General features: G+C 36.1%; 1 protein-coding gene across 3 annotated transcripts in view; it reads right to left on the bottom strand.

Annotated features, from left to right (window-relative positions):
* LOC113234682 (acetylcholine receptor subunit alpha-like 1) overlaps positions 1 to 21,248 on the bottom strand; it is a 516,505-nt gene that overhangs the window by 96,693 nt on the left and 398,564 nt on the right. For all 3 annotated transcript variants that reach the window (XM_026470117.1, XM_026470115.1, XM_026470116.1), the window contains one exon: positions 1,481 to 1,684. In XM_026470117.1, the coding sequence (XP_026325902.1) occupies positions 1,481 to 1,666 (186 nt within the window). In that variant the 5' untranslated portion in view covers positions 1,667 to 1,684. The remainder of the gene's footprint in view (positions 1 to 1,480; positions 1,685 to 21,248) is intronic.

The following is a 21,248-nucleotide window of genomic DNA, read 5'->3' on the forward strand; positions in this document are numbered from 1 at the left end:
TGAACTACGGCATGACAGCTGATAGAGTTGACAATCAAGGTGGCTCGAGAGCAACCAGAACGCGCAACTTGATCCCACGGTAATAAGTATGGTGACTCCCTAATAGTGATGAAGAGACTTAGTCTTTTAAGGCCTTTTAAAAAACCTCGACTAATTTTTAACGCCTCACGATTGGTCTGGTCTTTTAATCCTCAAGTCTTGAGTCATAAGACTAAAACTGAAGACTAATTCGAGTCGAAGTCTTTTAACCCTATGAAGCTTAAAAGACTTATAGGTTTACAATAATAACGCATAGAATGATAGTTTCATATCAAACGAACTGTCACAAGTGAGGCAAAAATCAAATTCATGTAGGCTAGTTTTAGTAGTAGGTTAATTTTCGGTTTTAGTGAATATTTATATAAAAATACAAGTTGAAACGCGTTACTTCCTTGTGGAATGTGATGTCAGTATCTATTTTATGTTTGTCTGACGTATTTTTACACTCATTTACCATCACATTTCGTCATTTTTAGCTAAAATTCTTGAGCTGTTCGCGGTGCAAGTTGACCTTGAGCACTGACGGCCCGCGCGCTCGTGTAGGCCCTTTGGGAGCGCTTCAATTTGCCTCACTTAGCGTGTGCGGACTGGGTTTCTATGCGTTATTATTCTAAGCTCATAGGACTAAAACGACTAAAAAGACTAAAACGACTGGCGCCTCATAGCCTCGGGAGTCGCGAGTTATGAGCCGTATGGCGTGATTTTATTTCTACCCACAAGGTATTTATTTATTTTACGCTTTTTATTACAAGTATATAAACGTGATTATTTACTACATACTACTTACGTCATTTTTATTTATAAACTTCGGGTTTAATAATCCATAAAATAGGTATGTCCTTTGCAAACAACTCGAGTCGTTGAAGTCTTTCAACTCGTTCAAGTCGTTTCAGTCTTTTAGTATAACGATTAAGTCTTATTAATAAAAACTCGAACCCCCAGTCTTAATTTTATAGTCGAGTCCTGTAAGATGGAGTCGAGTCGTTATAAAATGCCTTAAAAGACTGAGTCTCTTTCATCACTACTCCCTAATCAAGGAGAACTAAATGGCAATCGAGAAATCTTGGCAGACATGTTCCAAGAATCGTCTGTTGAGATTATTGTGAGTTCAACGAAAATTAACTAATTAACGAATAGATGTCGTAATAGTTGTTATGGGCAAAAGTACAAAAAGTACGACTATAACCAATATTTCAGAGTCATTATGATTAAGTAAAATTTCAGGTTTAAGTGTCGTCCGCAGAATAAAAGATGCCACAATGGAAACTTCAGTACAGCTACATTGATTTGATTACGACGTAAAGATACATTAAAATGTACTCTTAAAGTCAAATGCAATTTCTTCATGACTGGCACAGAGTTATAAAAATTCACACATAGACGTTGATGGGACAATAAAGTTTTGTCCTAGATTTAGTGGAAGTATAAGGAAGGTACTTACAACGTCGATGAGCTGACTAAGCCGTAGCCCCATCTTGACGGTGAGCCGATCTGAGTTATTACCGACTGGTCGGATCAGGCGGTTGTAGTTAGAGAGGAGGTCGTCGTACAGCCGCTTCGCTTCAGGGTTTGCGACGCTCAAGCGGCCCCACACGCACAGGACTCCAACCACAAGCGCCAGCACCATCTTAGGCTAACACCACCCCTGCGGACAAGTGAAAAAATTAATTAGTACAACAAAAATTACCACAATTTTTAAACAACTGGTCATAAAGTCAATATTTGAAACTATATTATTTTCCCGATATTTAGGAGCGATTACATTACAATATTAATTTATTATATTAATGTTTTTTATGAAAATCCTCCATTAGTTTGATATTATTATATCAAATATCGACTGGACTGGAACCAGCGTCTCTTGCTTCAACGTCGCTACCGCTCTTAATTGTAACATTTACGTTAGTAATTATGTTTTGTAAGATCTTAAGTGTATTACAGAGCTAATGTTCTTTGTTTTACTAGTCTGATATTTAATAACACTCTCCCATTGTAGTGAAATACATAAACACAAATTAATATCAATAAACAGAGCAATAAAGCTTGAAACACGAGTAAACAAGAAGCTCTCGCTGAAACTGCGATGGCTCACTTAGACATTAAAGTAGATATCTGATGAAACAAAGTGAGTTTACAACCCTGAATAACTAATTTCGATTTTATATGTAACATTAGCTATTTCAATCTTGGCAATATCGTTCAGAGAAGAACGATCGGAGTAAGGGTACTTGTAAATCTTTTGCAATTTTTTATTTTAATGGCTGGCTCTGAGTTGCGTGTGTTAAAGTTTTTCGTTTTCAATGAAACTTTTGAAGATTTATTCTCATACTGTGCCATCTCTCTTAGAACTTTTTCAAGTCTGCCGTTATTATCGTAAAATACGCCAAATATATCAAATAATGAGAAAGGTTTTACTTTTTAAAATATCATGGGATGAATATGTCGTGCGTCTAGTGCTAAGTGACAAGCCTACACATAACAGTTGCAGTGTCACTCAGCCATTGCGCCTGTCACTCTTAGGACCGTATTCCAGAACTCTACTCAATGCTCAAGTCAGGACTTGAGCAGACTTGAGTATGATTTCAAGCACTGGAAATACGACCCTAATGGCAAGGACTTGAATATGATTTTCAGTGCTTTAAATCATACTCAAGTCCTGACTTGGGCAATGAGTAGAGTTCTGGAGTACGACCCTGAGGCATTAATTTGACAAGTCTCATGTTCCAATGATTTCACAAGCTGACATGACTGATTAGCGGCTGAAATAAATAAGGTGGTAGTACTTCCCTGGGCGAACTCTTTCACAAGGAGCTGTCGTGACTATGTGACCAAGCCCCAAAAGCTACAAATCTAGAAAATATTGTTTGTTTGAAAAAAAATAAAGGTACACAAATTTAGATCCGGAAAAAGATTTTTTTTGTTATATATGATTAAATGACGGGACGAACAAGTCCTGCGCCCGATGGCAAGCCACACGCCTATCCATAACAGTTGCAGTGCCACTCAGAGCTTTAAATCGCAAGATCTGAGGGGCACTGCCACCGCGCCCGCCACCCAGAGACATAAGTTGGCAAGTCCCATGTTCCTGTAATTTCTGCACCCTTACCCTTCAAAACCGGAACACAGTAATGCGGACATTACTGCTTGGCGGCAGAAATATAGATAATGTTGCAGCTTTCACAAGGAGCTCTACTGCTAGTAATGTTTAATTTACACAGTGTAACCACTTTCTGAAAACCTACTACTAACCTACTACTGGATTTACTTATATCGTTACAATTTCATAATGTGATATTATTTCGGAATACTATTTGAATTTTCAAAAATAACTGTTCCAACATTCTAGCCGGGTTGATCTCAGCCGGGTAAAACAAGGCTTACGGTCAAAGTCCTACTTAATTAGAAGATAACGCCCGAATACCCCGGTACGAGGTACGGTTGTAAATCAATCTAAGGCACAAGAAAGAAATACGATAAGCGCCACATAAGCAACCCTGGTATATTAAGAGGTTGATTAAAAAAGAGGAACAATAAGGAAATTGGAATAAAAGCCTTATGCAATGAGTTGGGTACAAAAAAATGAACAGAAAACGGAAAACGAACTGTACATAAATACTTTGTATCAAGATGAATTGATATAAAGCGGTTTTAAAAGTTTAAAAACAAGCATAATACAGCTTTAGCGTTAGACATGTTTTGAGGAAATTTTTTTAAAGTTCAGCAAATTTGTCACCTATTGGGTCTTTATTGACATTCGAATAGATCTGAAAGGCTGAGATGTGTTTAGAAGGATTTTTGTAGCAGTAGATCGGTGAAAGAGTTTGTCCGCGGAAGATTTTTTGTTGACTTTTCTTAAGTGACGATATGAACAAATCGTGCGCCTGGTGATAAGTGACACGCCTATCCATAGCAGTTGCAGGCACTGCCACTGCGCCCGACACCCTGAGACATAAGTTGACAAGTCCCATGTGCCTGTAATTTCACCAGCAACCTTCCTGAATATTTTTTTTTTGTTTGTTCTGTCTTCGGCCTCTCGGAGGGCAATTGTTGTAGGGAGGCCAGTGAGGGCGGTCACTTGGTCACTCCATCGGCTAGGTGACCGACCGCGAGGTCTAAAAGAGACTCAGATCAGAGGTTAAAGAAAGTAATTGAAATTTTGTTATTAATAATCTCTTATTTTGTATAAACTTGCATCTTGTCATAAAGATTTAATATACAGATGTTTCTTACGGTAAAAGAATGTTTCTTTACGAAAGTTAATGGAAAACGGGATTACCTACGGCTGAGTTTAAAGTCTGATTTATTTTTACGAGACAAACTAAAACCGAATTCTATTTGGTTAGCGGTTTGCGGCTCGGAGCTTCCGCCTTATTTCTATAAGAACCTAAGTAATTTGTTACTGAATTTTATTTGATTTGTAAATGTTCTTCATAGGTATGAACTTAAGAATCGTCATTGATAGGAACAAAAAAACATTTAATAACGTAGTTATTATAATGGATTTCTTTTTTTGCATAGTCGTATCCCTATACATTTCACCATTACTTATTTAATTTTATTTGTTGCATTATAAGGGTTTCAGCGTCTTTCTAATTGTTTTTTATTTGATAGAATTTGCGAACATGTAATAAATAAAAAACCTACCCCCTAAAGCATCTAAAGTGTCATATGTTACTTTTATTTGTTATTATTATTAAAATTTGAAAAATTGATTTTCCATTTTATATTTAACAGACAGAGTAGAAAATAATAATGAAAAACAACAATTGTAAGTAATGAATCAAAAAATATTCTAATTAATTCTATTGTTTTAATTTTTTATTACAATGTGTATATTCTTGTAATTTTTGTATTTAGTAATTCATTATGAATTGTGATTTGACAATCAATTTAGATGTATATCTGTAATGTTAAATGTATTTGCACAGTGTTACAATATGTTATATAATGAACGAATGAATAAAAATTTAGTCAAGAAGTAACGATTGATTAAACTCCAAAAGAAAAATCAGATATTTTTTCAGTTTAAGAAGGAAATAGCTAAGTAAAATATTGTGTCTAACTAAGCGTAAATGGTACCCATTAATAAATTAAAGCGGTAACTGTAACCTTTATATCATAGTTAATGTTAATCCTTTTGTTGACAGCGCAACAATTGCTAGAGTTAAGGGGATACCGAAATGAAAATCGGCTTAGTTAAAGATTAAATATGAATACGCGTACCGCCACTTTTGACATGAGGTTCAAGTTACCGGAGACAGCGGGATCGATAGATACCGGAAATATAAAAAAAAATTAACTGACATACATCGGTGATGCATTTTTATAAGTATATTTTATTGTATTAATTAAATTTTTATTGAATTGATATTAAATTATTTTTTGTGAAATTACTTCACTAGTTTGTTATAATTATTAATACAAAGATCGAACACTCAGAAAAAACACTCAGAAAAAATTCCTTCGATCCGGTCGGATTCTTGCATACCGTGCCAGACGCTATACCAACTAAGCCACGGAACGAACCAACGGACCTCACGAATTCTTCTATGTGCTTGCGTCGTGTCTTTGTATTTGGTCTTTCAACGACTTTTTATTATAACGATATTTTATTGTATCTAATTTTTGTTTGATTTAAAAGAGTGGTATACATTTTTATGATAGCAAGTGACGAATCACTGGTGCATCTGGTGGTAACTGACACCCCTGTCCATAATACTTACAGTGCCATTCAAAGCTTTAAGTCACAAAGATCGGTTGGGCACTTCCACTGCCCCCGTTACCCTGAGTCATAAGTTGACAAGTCCCTTGTGCTTGTAATTTCACCAACATCCTTACCCTTCAAAACCGAAACGCAGTAATGCTCACACGTGGCGGTAGAAATAGGTTAATTTTTTTTTATATTAGGGTTAGTAGATGTATGCGTTTCTCATTGTTTAGTAATAATATCTTTCTGTAGAGGTGACTGAAAACATTGTGATGAACCTTGCATGTTTTTTTGCATGCACGAGACGAACAAGTCGTGCCTCTGGTGGAAAGCCACACGCCTGTCAGTGCCACTGAGAGCTTTTAATCGTAAAAACCACTGCGCCCGTCACCCTGAGACATAAGTGGACAAGTCCAATATGCTTGTAATTTCACCAGTACCCTTACGCCTCAAAAGCGGAATGAAGTAATTACTGCTTGGCGGCAGAAATAGTAAGGTGGCAGTACTTCCCAGGACGAACTTTTTCACAAGAAGCTCTGTTTTATAAGGGCTATCATATCGTAATAAAAAAGTTAGAAGAAGAAGCCTTAGGATTTTGTGTAAGTCATTAATGTATACCGGTAATAATAATCGCGCTCGCTTGCGCTTGTGTCTTCAATGTTTATAAAATTGGACCGTGGATAATTGGAGCCCAAAGCGCCTTGAGACGTTATAGATCCCCCGTTTAGGATTAAAACTTGGGATACGCCTTCTTGATATGGGTTTTTGTGAGATAAGCAGTTAATTTTACTTACAAACTTTTGTTTCAAGTGTAATAAAAGATAGGAAACATTGGGATTTCCTTATAAAACATTTTAAAAGGGTTAAAGAATCGGTAAAATATACGAGATTTTTTTTATTTTATTGAATATCATGTTTTTACTACCATAATATTCTTTTTTCTAACTACTCCAGAGCAGGCGTTAAAAAAGCAAAAACGACGAAGACCTGCAACAAGCTCTTAGGTAAATTTGTCAGCCTGCGCGTCAAGTTATACTTAAAGAGCTGCAGTCGGGGAGTATTTTTGATGTACTCAAAAATCTGATAAGATATTCCGAAGAAAAAAGTTGTAATTGATTTGAAGTGATAGACCGTATAGTGCGGCATCACGAGCAAAGACTTGTAGCGATTACTTAAGAATCTCCTCTGGCCGCTGCGCGCTTCTGCTTTTTCAGTGTGACTTGACCCTATCTCGTTCCGTAGTTCACTTGATAAATCAATAGCCCCGATTTGACGAAAAAGTCACTCGTTCGGGTCCAACCGGATTGAAGGAATTTTTATTTTTGTTTGTTTGGTCCTTTTACTAATAATACTTATTTAATTAATCATTCAATTTATGTAAAATGGATGCAAGTAAGATTTTTTTATACATCGCGCCCTTGTTACCGACCCGCGTTATGTAACGAGAGTGCGTCGCGAGACAGAGTATGCGCATTTGCGTCTGTATGTGGCGTATGACGGGCGTGCGTACCACAGACCACATAAATAGTGCATACAGACTTGCTGCGCTGCTACGTTTGTATTGAATTATCCTATTGATTATTGCTAAGTGTCCACAAAATGTACCACCCATATATCATAATGGTGTCCCTCTAAACAAAGCGGACTTTACAATTACAAATACCTTGGGCACTTGTCGCTGTAGAGCTCCTTGTGAAAGAGTTCGTCCAAGGAAGCAGTAACGTAATATAGTAATGTTCATTACTGCGTTTTGAAGGACACATGGGACTTATCAACTTTGCATTGAAGTGTCCCTCAGATTTTTGAACGTTTCAGAACGTTGATATGTGACTAAGAGAGCGAATAAGTTGGCTCGGAGGTTTGCACGGGATTCAGTGTAGGTGAAGGCCTCGGGTATGTTCGCAACGGCATGCACTGACTTCTTGCCAAACAACTAAGCGCAAAAGGTGCGCATCACTGGTGCGCAGAGTGCGGTTCAGCCCCAACATCGTCCTGGCCATGACAGGTGGCAGGCAAGATTGCCTCTATATCCAGACTGTCTGATAAGCTTGCCAGGTATAGTGCCGGGTATGTCGCCATTCGATTTGGGAATTTCTGAGTGTTATTGTGTGTACTAAAATGTTTAAGTAATTGTAATTTTAAATTAATTTTTTTTATTTAATTTTATTTCAATTTAGTTTTTTTTTTAATTGATATTCAATTATTTTTTATGTAAATGATTCCACTAGTTTGTTATAATTATTAATACAAAGATCGAACACTCAGAAAAAATTCCTTCGAACGGACGTCTTCTAGCATACCTTGCTAGGCGCTTTACCAACTAAACCACGGAACGAACCAGCGGACCTCACGAATTTTTCTATGTGTTTGTTGTCGTGTCATTGTATTTGTTTTCTTTTCAACGACTTTTTACAGTTTTTTTATTTTTATTTTAACTTCAGAGGAAATACTTAAATAATAATGGATAGCCAGTTATAAGGTCCTCACCGATAGACACACATTAAGTTGATTAATGTGCGATAAAACTATATATTATAAGTACCTATACAATATAAGTAATGACATATTCGCTACACTTAGTATTACCTACTCGCCAAAAAACAAACTTCTAATAATAAGATTCTTCACCGATGCAACACTAGTGTTGTATATCAATATCAACCTGCTTGGACGATTCATTGAAGGTATTAGTCGCACGTAAGAGATATGCATACCGTCGAAAATTCGAAAAGGCCAGAGGTACGCACAGTAGTTAATTTCATTTTATAATAGTTGTTTAATTATTTTTACCCTAACTGTAATTAATATAATTTCTAGATGTCTTTGTCGCCCGTAATAAATTTTTATTATTTTAATTTGTCTTATATACTATTTGCTTTATTATACTATGCTACTTGTATGTCTCAAATTGTGACCAGAATGAACCAGTTTACGTTCGAAACCGATGGGATCGTTATTTAGGGTATCTATTTTACTCTCCCATGGTCTAAAAGGTAAGTTTTATATGAGAGAGCCGATATATTATAAATGTGATATTATTATTATCAAAACTCCATAAACAAGGGTAAAGTCTTCAACCCGCATTATGCCAGTGTAGCTTAAACCCTTTCCTTAGGCGAGATCCGTGCTCAATCGGGATTATTTCAATAAAGGCGTACAGGTCGGTGACCTCCTGCGCTGGTCGACTTACTTTCCTTCTTGGTATTTATAACTTACTCTGTGCAAACTACAGAGTAACAATTAGTGTTGGGCAGGGCATGAAATTAAAATGAGTTTGAGGACCTCATTTGAAAAAATGAGGCGGTACAATGCCATACTTCAAATGAGGTGAGGTAGTGGTAAGAATATCTGTAGAGCCATTGCCGTAGGTGCCTACGATAATGACTTAACAGACTGGGCAGCACATTTTCATAACTTGATGGTATCAGTCATTTGGGTAACTTAAGTGTTATAATATAGTATAAATAAATGCCACTTTTATTTAGTACTATGGTACTATGATCATATGAAATATACGAAGAAGAATCAGCTACAAAGCGGGCAGTGCAGAACCAATCATTGTTGCATTTGTTGAAATCGTAGCAGTGTGACATGAGTGAGGCTATACCATGAGGTGAGGTGCGCTGTGGAACATTTTTATGACAAGAGGTGTTATGACAAACTAAGCAAGCGAGTGGCCCAAACGAGTTGCCTCGTGTATGAGTAGCTCAACACTAGTAACAATTCCAAACATTTCGGTCATTCTCGGAATAGAATTCCCTAATTTCCGTGGAATATTTTATTATTTAAGTATTCGATTTTTTATCGTGCAATATTGTTTAAAGTACCGGCACGCTATGATGGCCATTATGACGTTTGTCCGCTCTTCTTCTTTTGTTGTTAATAGTGATGTGCGGTAAAATTTATGGATGTTTAATTTTAAGTTTACGACACAACTCGGCATTTGTTTTTCGAAATTCGAAATTTAAAAAAATGAAATCAAAGCGTTGATTGACATCACGGAGACGCTACGCGACGCGTCACGACGCGGCGTGGCGCTGCATTCAAGCGAGCAATGCAACATAAACTTTATCCTCAACAACTATTTTTATGTTTATAAAATTACTGTATAGTACTGTCAAAATGTGACCATGTTTGATACTGCGTTATTCTTTCGCTTCCCGCGATCGAGGCCCGCGCGGTGTGTCAAAAATCGTCGTCGTTGATGTCACGGTGCTCGCCATATTCGCTATAGTGAAAATTTAAAATTGGCAGTTTTACCAATTTAATTTGACAGCCAAATGTGGCTATATTTATTGAGACCTTATGCTGCGGGCACTGGCTGTTGTCTGACAAATGGAACAGGTATAAGTTCATCCCCTTTGTTTCATTATTTAGCTCATCAAGTTTATCCAGAACACACTTTAGAAAGTTTATTCCCCAAATTGGTCCTACCGGGAATCGAACCTGGAACCTTCTCATGCAGTGCCGACAGTGCAAACCGTTGAGCCACCGAGATCATCTTATTTGGACTATTATATTAATTGCATGTAAAATCTACAAATTGCATAAACACGACCACCCTTGATCAGCTGATAGCCTTTCATAGAAATATACGTTATTGTCAGAGGCGAGACAAGTGGGCGGAATCGGATAGCGGCGAAGCTTCACTTCTGCGCGTCTTCACTCTTTTGTTTTTTGTTGTTTGAAGAAATATGTACTTTATTTAATAGGGAATATGTTCTATAGTATATTGCATTTTCTAACGTGTGCCTATGGCAGCTCGCTGCAGCCCGTCGCCGCTTGCTGCAGCCCGTTTTCATTTTTTGTTAAATGAAATGTTGAATGTGACGAAAAGTAGCGTATATCCTTCTCCAATGTCACATATGTCTCTATACCAAAAATCATCCAAATTCGTTCAGCGGTTTGACGTCAAAACGTAACAGACAGAGTTACTTTCGCATTTATAATTATTAGTTTCGAGTAAATTCATAGTGTCTTTTTATGTTTTTTTTTACAGGGCCTTTTTAAACTATTATTATTATAATATTAGGTCTATAAAGATGAAGTCGCCGTTTTGTGGAACTGGCCACTTTGAACTGGTATCTGCAGTTTAATTGGAAAGTTTAATTCAAATGAGTTTCATTTTTTAGACACATATTAAACTAATTGTGTTTGTGCTGTGACCACATAATAGCCAGTTTACCACTTAGCTTAGCTTAGGTTGATGCTCATATTTGCACAGCTCCGAATTTTCGAATATCGATAATAACCTTTGACAAGACCCCTACGATGCCACATCCCACAAAAAAGCTATGCGGCTATACGCTAGTCTTGAATTCAGATGGATCACTCGTTCATATCGCCAAAGAGAAAATTAACACGTTTCTTTTTTTGCAGATCATTCAAAGTTTCATCCAAAATTATTTAATCCTTTATGCATGATACGTATCCATCTAAACGAGGCACTCAAACACTAAGCTCTCTTGACGTGAACAAGGCGAGTGGTCCGATGATATTCCGGTTATAATCTTGCGGAACCTTGTGTGCTTGAGTGATCTTCAGTTATGACACGTCTACACCGTCAATTTCTGTAATCTGTTCAACTCCCAAAGACGTGGGAGATGTACGCACGTATATAGAGCACATGCTGCCAGTAACCTAATAGGGAAGTCGTGCTTGACTTCGTACATTTCGAGCACTTGGGTTTATATCTTTCTCCCTAAAGCTAAATTTTTGTTGACTACATAACCTACTCGAGAACAGGGAAGAAAAAAGGTGATAACTCATAATTTGAAACACTATGAAATCTTGATTATGATTCGTTGTTGTTTCTAATTTAAAAAATAAATAATTTCTGGACTATTAATATAAATTAACCTTTACCATGTTGGCACATATAGAGTGATTGAGCCAATTTTTTGGTCATGCGTGAGTTGTACAAAAAATTTTTCACACAAAATGAATGACATTTTATTAAATTTGACCATTTTCTGCTGACCCGATTCTATTCTTCCAATACAATAAAATCATTCTTATAAGAAGCAGTCGACCACAACATAAAAAATATTGTCAATTTTATTCAATTTGTATGAAAAAATTTTCAGGAAATTTCAACTTCTGGAGTCCTGATTTGTTCGTCTCCTATATTAGAATAATCCTTACATAAGACTGAGTCGATCAACACTAAATTAATTTTATTCATTTTTATGGACAACTCATGGTTGACGAAAAAAATTGTGGTTTTTACAATTGCCTTAAACCCTCGTGTCTTCTGTGGTTGGTATAATTTTACAATAAGTAATCAGGTAATGCCTCATAAAATACCTCATCACGGTTATTTATCTAAACATTTATACTCTAGTGCAAGAATGTAATTAAATTGTATTAGTTAATTAGTAAATAGGCGTTGAGATCTCCAAAAAACGAAATACTATCGGTTGCTGATACACTTGCTATTTTCCTCTCCACTTTAGTTGATAATATGCCTTATTAACATTGTAACAGGTTAAGCTCCGCTGCATACGCAGTCCGCAGAATACGTGAGCTTACCGATGTTAGTACTGCTAGACTAGTTTACTTTAGTTACTTCCATAGTATAATGTCCTACGGGATTCTCATGTAGGGTAAAGCGGCAGATATTCAAACCATATTTGTATTCTAGACTGTGGCATCTCGTACATTTACTCAAATATTTTATATGCTCGTAAAAATATACATAATTTAAATAAGAAAGAAGATATCCATAATATTAACCTTAGAGCTAAGTCCAAACTCATGGTACCACGATTTCGTTTAACCAAGGTAAACAACTCTTTTATGGGGAACTGTATACGTTTTTACAATAAGATTCCGGAGCATATATTAAGTTTATCATTTCCCAAGTTTAAAAACTACATTAAAAATATTTTGATCGAAAAATCCTATTACAAAATTGAAAACTACGTGTTAGATAAAGATGTATGGAAAGACGACATGGCTCCAGAATCCACACTAATTAGATTCAAAGTGTATTCCATAGCATTTAAGTTTATTTGAAAAGAGCAATGCCTAGAGTTTCTTGCTCTTTCTTCTCAGGGAGGTCAGCGTAGTGAACGAGCAGTAGCTTAAATGTGACGATTTCAAGTGTAAATATATTTTACCTATGGAATAAATAATCTTTGACTTTGACTTTGACTTTGTTCAAATTACAAAAACATAGAAGTATTTCTTATTAACGTACGCCTTATACATGTGTATATAACTTAATCTACTAACGAGAATGCTCTTACGGGAGTAAACATTTAATATATCGCATTACCATTTTCTAATCTAATAATAATGATATATCAACATTCCTAACTAATACGGATTTGATTAAGGTAGATTACAATTGATATGACTGTTTTGATTAACATTAGAAGCAAATAGTCTTGGTTTGATCTTAGAGAGCAAATATAGAACAACAAATAATAATAACAACTTGATGGATAGGCCTATTCCACATAACACGCCTTGTTATACATATGAAGAGAATAAAGGTCGCCAGTCAGCTTCATATCAGTATACTGAACATGCATAACCAGAAAGGGTACACTGGTACCCGAGGAGGTTTCCTTTTTATTGTATCAAGTGACGGGATGAACAAGTCCGGAACGCAGTAACGCTCAGTTAATGCCGATCGATAACCGACGATCATGTGTGAAAGCACAGATGCGTGTTTGCTGAAGAGGCGAAAGATACGTGTCAGGATCTTAGGAAGTGGATTGAAATGGTGGTGGTGGCTGTTGTCTATGCCTATCCTGTTTTGAAGGGTAAAGGTGAAATTACACGCACATAGGACTTCAACTTACATGTCAGCGTGCGGGCGCAGTGCAATGCCACTCAGATCTTTGCGACTGAAAGCTCTGAGTGGCATTGCAACTATTACGACGTATTGCTTATCACCAGACACACGAAAGAAAGAAAGAAACGTTTATTCAGCTTATATACTTCAAGCTAAACAGATAATTCACATTAATTATTACATATACCTATCTATAAGCTGTAACAAGCATATGTTACAGCTCGCCTGTAACGCTGGTTTTCAGTTGGAACCGCTTTTACAAAATGAGATGGCACGTAAGTACAAGTGTGATAAACACTAAAATTATAAAATGTAACTACACTTGTCAGGGATTATTACATGAATTGAATGTATATGAAATATATATGAAATACAGCACTTCATCATCATCATATCAGCCGGAAGACGTCCACTGAAGATTTCCAGACCAGCCGATCGGATGCGACGTGCATTCATCGGTTACCCGCCGATACAGGGCGTAAATTCGAGACGACTTGCTCATCTCGTTAAGGCGCGTGTACATGCTAAGAAATTCGACGTGTCTGCTACAGAAAAGATGAGAATGGTTTTGTACACGACAAGAACTTTGTCGGATCTAGCCACGAAAATATGTCGTGTCCGCGAATATTTTTATTATAACTATGCACTGATTCATTAACTGCACACCTAGGTGTCAATAATCGCTCTTTTGTATATAGCTTAGTTAAATAATAAAAGGGCATCTATCCATATCGAATAGGATAAATGCCTCGATTTTTCGCGGTATAGTTTAAGGGCAAAGGACAAGACAAGAAAGTTAGGAAAATAAAGTAAATAATACATTATTTTAGTGAAAAAGACGAGTAAAAAAAGTACCAAAATGACAAATTATTCACAGTACAAACAGCGAACATTTTGTATAGAATATTTTGATAGCTACAAAAATACGAAGTGAAGTAGATAGTAATTTTAAATACGTATATATTTATTATTAAAGATGTAATATGCATATGCATTATATTATAAGATTACAAATAAAACATTTTATTATGTATTTTACTATTTTATTCTAAACGGCATATATCCTTCTCAGTATTTTCATTATGTGGCATCTATCGATATAGGCATACATCTATCCTCAAAAAAAATAGGTTTACAAAAAGTCAATTTATTCAAATTCAGTAAAATTTTAGATCAATAAAATCACGTCTAAATGTCATGTAAAAGATTAAACTAGATAACTAGTTTAATCTTTTACATGACATTTAGACGTGGATATAATATCCATAGGAATTATTCATGGTAAATTAATAACCCAGGTATTTCAATCACTATGCTGGCACAAGGCAGGTGAGTCATCTTCACGATGTTTTCATTCATCATGAATGAGGTATTGGAAGTAAACATTCACAAAAGTATGTAACCTAAATATTAAAGTCATCCGAAAATCCAAACCTTACTGAAACCAGAAATTGAACTCATAACCTTAACATCCGCAAAGCTTATTCAATCACATCACGTCCTTATCACCAAAACCTAATAGAAAACACACTACCATACACAGAATCCATAAGCACTTTATAGCAAAGCCATAAAGGACAGTCCCGCGCTGTTATGTATAGCGCTTAATCTTTTTATCGTATTTTCACACCAACACACAACCGGAATATGTACACACTAACGCACACTGTAAAAGCAAATAGTATTCACGTACTGAATATTATTGTTACCAGAATAGCTGGATACGCTCTCGTAATCATATGAGAAACTTGGAATTTGAACTCAAACGAATGACTAAAATAGTTTAATTTTTTTAGGAGCAGATGTGTTATCTATTCGCCATCCATCTGAGTACAATTCATACATGAGTACTTTTCCCATCTTCGATGCTTCGGCTCCTCCGGTATGATATGGTGGATGACGTCAACGCTATTCGTTGCCTACTTTTTGGAGCTCCAAAGGTCCACCGTCACAATCAGTCACCAGTAGACACCAACACGACACCAAACAGTCAATAATAAAAATGATGGATGAATGAGAGGGAATGCACATAAAATATCACTCTGTCAAGCCCGAAATCGAGAGAGTTCTGGCGGGCGGCCTCCCGAACCAATATGAGTTCTGGCGGGCGGCCTCCCGAACCAATATAAGAAAAAATGCAGGTGAGATTATATTGCGACCCGGCTTATTATAAAACTACCTACATATTGTCCGAGCGCAGATTATTGAAAAAGTTATGTTTTAAGGATGTTTACATATTTACGAACAATAGGTATAGACAACAGCTTCACCACTTCCATCGGATTGCTACGATCCCAATTCCCAAAACATATCTTTCTCCTCATCAAGAAACACGCATCAATGCTTTCATACATGAATGCATTGAAGCCTTTCCTTAGAACGTCCTCAATTTTATCATGGTAAGTTCATCTTAGTACTTAGGTCTTTTACCAACTTGCCCGCTTGCTCCCGCCTTGTAAATCTGTTTCATCAATTTCTTCTTTCATTCATTCTATTTACATGGCCGGACCGTCTAAGCATATTTTTATTTATGCTATCTATCTATTTTTATTTTCTCTAGCTTTGTCATTACATCTTCTTCCACTTCTTAACACACTGTTCCATAATTTGTCCATCAGAGTCACTCCAGCCATAATTCATTACACTATGTAACACGATTTGTAATATTATCATTTATAAATTGGTTCTAACATAAAACGTGACAAAAACTTTATTTCCCTGCAAAAAATATTTTTTTGTAAAGAAAACGGAAAATTGAAACTAGCGTACTATTAAGGACACGTGAAAATTTTATTAAAAGGGATAATGTTCCATTTAAAATCAACAATATATTTCACCCAAAATTCTACAAATTAATGACAATGGATCTAGAAATGTGTAGTTTTGCTATATTGTATAAATACAGCTATTTTGCAATGTGAATAGGTAATAATTTATTTTTTTATTTAAGCCTTTTACATATTATTATATGGCATTACATAATTAAACTAGTATTAGTTTACAATGTGCGACTTACGCTAACCTGCGATATAGTGTAAGAGTGAAAGTGCGTGCGTGCTTGTTTGTGTGTTTGTGTGTGTGTGTGCGCGTGCGTATTTGTGAGTGATAATATGACTAAGGAGCGTGCAAGAGTGATAGAGAAATTGAAATTCAATGAGGGACGTGAAATTCTAGTAATATTTCTGTTTCATCGTAATGAAGCGTTAATAGCCAAGTACTTATTCTATTTTTACATTCGAATTTATTGAGTCTGTGAATTTGAAGAGTGTTATGTTGTTATAAAGTCTGGAACTTAAAAGAGCAAATTATCTCCTGGAAAAGGCAGTGTAGCAGTACATGGTAGGACGAAGGCAGCTATGTAAACACTACCAAAAGCAAAGTTCCAAGGGCATAAGGGTTTGGGCCACTGTTTTCTACATATTTGCTGCTCTATTAAGCAACAACCAATACTGTCAAACCTTTGTGAAAGAACAACGGCGAACTGCCATATAATTTTTTGTTGACATAATTTGTATGTGTCTGTTTATGAAAAAATATGAAAATAATACAGTTTTTGCTTTACTATTCTGGGAAGTCTGGAATTAAATCTATTCCAGTTTGAAGTTTTATAGGTTACGTTTTAAATATAATTGAATAAAATATATCGATGTATTATTATATCAAAATAAACTACAGAAGCCTTAAACAGAGTTAATAGAAGCTGATTGGTGCCTTGGGTTTGTGACGTGACAAAAGTTCAGAGGAAATTATTTTTATAATGGTATGTCAAAAGACACGAAGTTAAGCCACAACAAAAGAAAACTGGGTTAATACTGGTAACTCGGACACAAAATATTTTCACTGATTTCGGGAATTTTTTGTCAGTTTTGCCACTTTCTCGAGTAGTATATTTGGAGAAGGAATTATCTGCTATATTTTTTGTAACAAAATAGTTAATCTTTTATTGCAATGCGGTCAAATAACTATATATGATATAACTGAAAATCTTTTTTTGGCGGCTAAATGTCGCGAAACTAGGAAACTGACAATCATAGATGTCAGTCCAGTCACATAGTCATTTGAGTTTCTTTTAAATATGATTTTGTTTCCGGACTCAAGTAGGCCTTTAGTATAATTTGAAAATTTTAATGAATTTGTTTTATTCAAACTTGTAATAATGACATTTGGAGACGCTAAAGAATTCTTTTGCCTTTTAATCCTTGATAAATCATGATACTCGTTTCCAAGAGCTGTGAACCGTCTTCGATGTATAGATTTAAATAGGGTGTTTTCATTTATCGTTAACGAGAAGTATTGCTTTCAAATATTCACAAACGTACGTCATTTAGAAATGAAAATCTATATGCTGCCTCAGGGATCTGAACTGTCAAACGTTGTCTATAATTAGTACTTCAAAAAACTCTGATTGGCTGTTAGACCTATTACCATACAATAACCAATAGTATTTCATTGTTTGAGAACTCAACGCTGATTGATCAAAATACCGTAATACTATTGGTTGTTAACAGAATTCTTCTCCGCTTCGCTTTGGTAGACAGAGCCAACGAACAACATCGTCCTAATTTGGACGGTGTTATTCATAAGTGAGTTAAGTAGTGGCATTGTCTATATAACCAATCGATATTTATATGTCGTGATTCCGAAAACTAGTAATTGTAGAAAAATTTGTGAGGTCCGCTGGTTCGTTCCATGGCTTAGTTGGCACAGCGTCTGCCACGGTTTGTTAGGGGAGACGTCGGTTCGAATTCGGCCGGATCGAACTAATTTTTCTAATTGTTGGATCTTTGTATTAATAATTAGGTGCTAAAAAATCTAATGATATTTTTAACACCAATGGATTTCTTTTTTGGTCAATTTAATTTTCAAATTTAAAACTATTAAAAACGTGTCATAAAAATTATTAAAAAAACCTGATTTTGATGTGCGTAGTTACAGTAGTGATTAATTGATTTCACCTGTGTCATAAGTTGTACTTTATAACATGTGGCTTACGAGTATATGTGAAAATGAACTTTTGAAACTGAAGCAGCAGTAAAGCTCCTTGTGCAAGATTTCGTCCAAGAAAGGACTGCCTCTTCACCTATTTCCGCCGCTAGCAAGCAGTAATATGAGCATTAATTCTATGTAATTTAAAGCTCTGAGTAGCACTGCAACTGTCATGAACAGGCGTGTTGCTTATCACCGGCGCACGACATATTTGTCTCGTCACTAGGAATCATAAAAAAAGAATTTAATGGAGAGTTAAAACTAAAATACGATTGCAAGTTAAGTGTACGTAAATCGGATCTCAATGTCCGCCATCCCGAGCCGCGTGGACTGTACGCCGATTTATATTGGATTCTTACGGTCCAAAGATTCTGCAAAGGCGACGTTCGATCTACAAAACATTTTGTTGGCAACCCTTTTCTCGAATGGTATTTGGACGTTAAAAATGGGAAATTCAACGTATTCCATTTACATCCGATTTCATTTTGGAACAATGTTTTATTTTCCATGCTCAATGTTCACGAGACTGTTCACGAGAATTTTAGTTTTTATTCCATTTTATATTAGGCGTGTTTTTGGAAACATTTTGTGATAATTTTGGTTACTATTTTTCATATTAATCGCATACGGTCAGCGGCGAGCAGCAATAGCCCAGTGGGAGAATGATTACTTGTCAATTTAAGTGGGAAAAGTACCTTAATTTCTAAGTTACGTGCTTTTCTGATTCTGTAGTAATAATACCTCTCGGTAGCGGTGATGAAAGTGTTTTTTTGGAAAACTGATTTTTGGTTAACTGTAAGCGCGCTTTCAAATTAGATGCTTATAAAAGCGCAATCAAATTAGATGCTCATAAAGTAGCAGCGTCACTGTCGTAACACGCGGGTGCCTATTTTGCAGTCACAATTAGTCTCGTCTTTACAGCAAGCGTCTATTTTGCTTGAAGGCGCCCTCTAAAAGCCCTTAAGAATCGAACAGAACTTTAAATCGCAAAGGTCAAGCCCCAAATCCCATGTGCCAGTAATTTCATCAGCATCCTTACCCTTCCAAATCGGAACGCACTAATGGAGTTCTACCCTGGACGAACTCTTTAATACGAAGATAATTTAAAGCATATTTTGCACAAGAATCGAAGAAGGTATTTAAAAAGAATTTGGCTGGACGGTGCTACCACTAACAGAAGACAACCGCTCAAGATCAAGAATGTTATAGCCTAGTAACTGTCGAACTTCAATTAGTCCATAACGCAAACGTGGTTGTTGTCTCCTCATAAAATACTAAACACGTGTAAATATCACCCTGAATCAAATAATCCACTTTGAATTTGACGTTACAAAGTAAAATACCTTTTATTTAACATATTTTTTTTTTCAAAAGCCGCAGTTCCAAGAACGTTCCTTTGAAACATGGCCGGAATTTTAAACGAAAACCTGAAGGTGGCTTAAAATATTCAAAGCAAATTTTGCCTTACAAAATAGATACTTTGTAACCGTGGCAACTCATATCACTGAGAAGAGCCACTGAAAAAAAGAAAAATGTCTGAAAACATATTAAAGGGAATTTATCCTGGCATCATCACAAAAGTATATACGGTATAGTATTAACAACCATGGAAACGTGAGAAGTTGTTTTGATATAAGATCGCGATTTTAGATACGTTTCGTTTCTGCTACTCTTATTTCAGTTTTAGACAACGACAAGCGACGTGGCTCTAGACAGACAAGACGCATAATGTCTTTTTCGATCTGTTTGCATGAACAAAAGCTTCAGACTAGTTTTAGAAGCCGCGTTGTAAAGTGCACTGAATTTCGTACTCGTTCCACAAATTTGAACACGTTCAAACTTGCCTATCAGGGCTCCAAGTCTGCTAAGTTTAAATCATCCAAGTTGAATATCGATAGAGTGTCAGTGGCAGGTTTCTGTACGTTTGGTATTCTGCTAAGAGTTAAGAGTAGTGGCTTATCAGTGAGAGTAGACTAGAATTACAGGCACATGGGATTTCTCAACTTACGTCTTAGAGTGACGGGAGCAGTGGCAGTGCCCCTGCAGATATTTACGATTTAAAGCTCTGAGTGGCACGACCAGGCGCACTTGGTCACCCCGTCACTTGGTGTTATAAAAAAAAATGAAAAAAAGATATCGAGCTACTATTCAACAGCCATTGCATTTTTTGGGTTTGTAGCTTCTGAACCTGGAGTCGGTTTAAAGTTACAACGGAACCCGAATGAGCCCATGTGCGAGTATCGTGTGATCCCGGGACTGATTGCTTTGTAAAAAAATAATTAAATTTGAATCGCATCCAGTCCCGGGTTCAGTTGCACCTCGAGAGATGACATTAAATTTGTAACGTTTGAACCCGAATTCATTTTCAATAGATGTTGGTATATTTTGTTGCTTTAAGAGAGATGTGGTATTCTGCTCTTCAACAGCAAGTCGATGACACGTCGCGTCTCGTGGCATAGTGTACTAATTTATCTGACAAATAAAATACACTTACTTTGAGGACCAAATTGCTATGTAAACGTATGTTTAAACGAGATAAAAATTATGATATGCATATTTCTGTGGTAGTTTTAGTAAGGCAAAATCAATTGTCAATGATTGAATTGCCTTCACTGCCATTCCACTGGATAGTCTGTTGAGATTCAACTACCATAACAAATATTATCACAAGTGCAATATAATATCAGTGGAGTCTCGAATAAGGGCCATCCA

The sequence above is a fragment of the Hyposmocoma kahamanoa genome, unplaced genomic scaffold, assembly GCF_003589595.1.
Source record: "Hyposmocoma kahamanoa isolate Upper Pololo Valley unplaced genomic scaffold, ASM358959v1 86, whole genome shotgun sequence".
Taxonomy (NCBI): Eukaryota; Metazoa; Arthropoda; class Insecta; order Lepidoptera; family Cosmopterigidae; genus Hyposmocoma; species Hyposmocoma kahamanoa.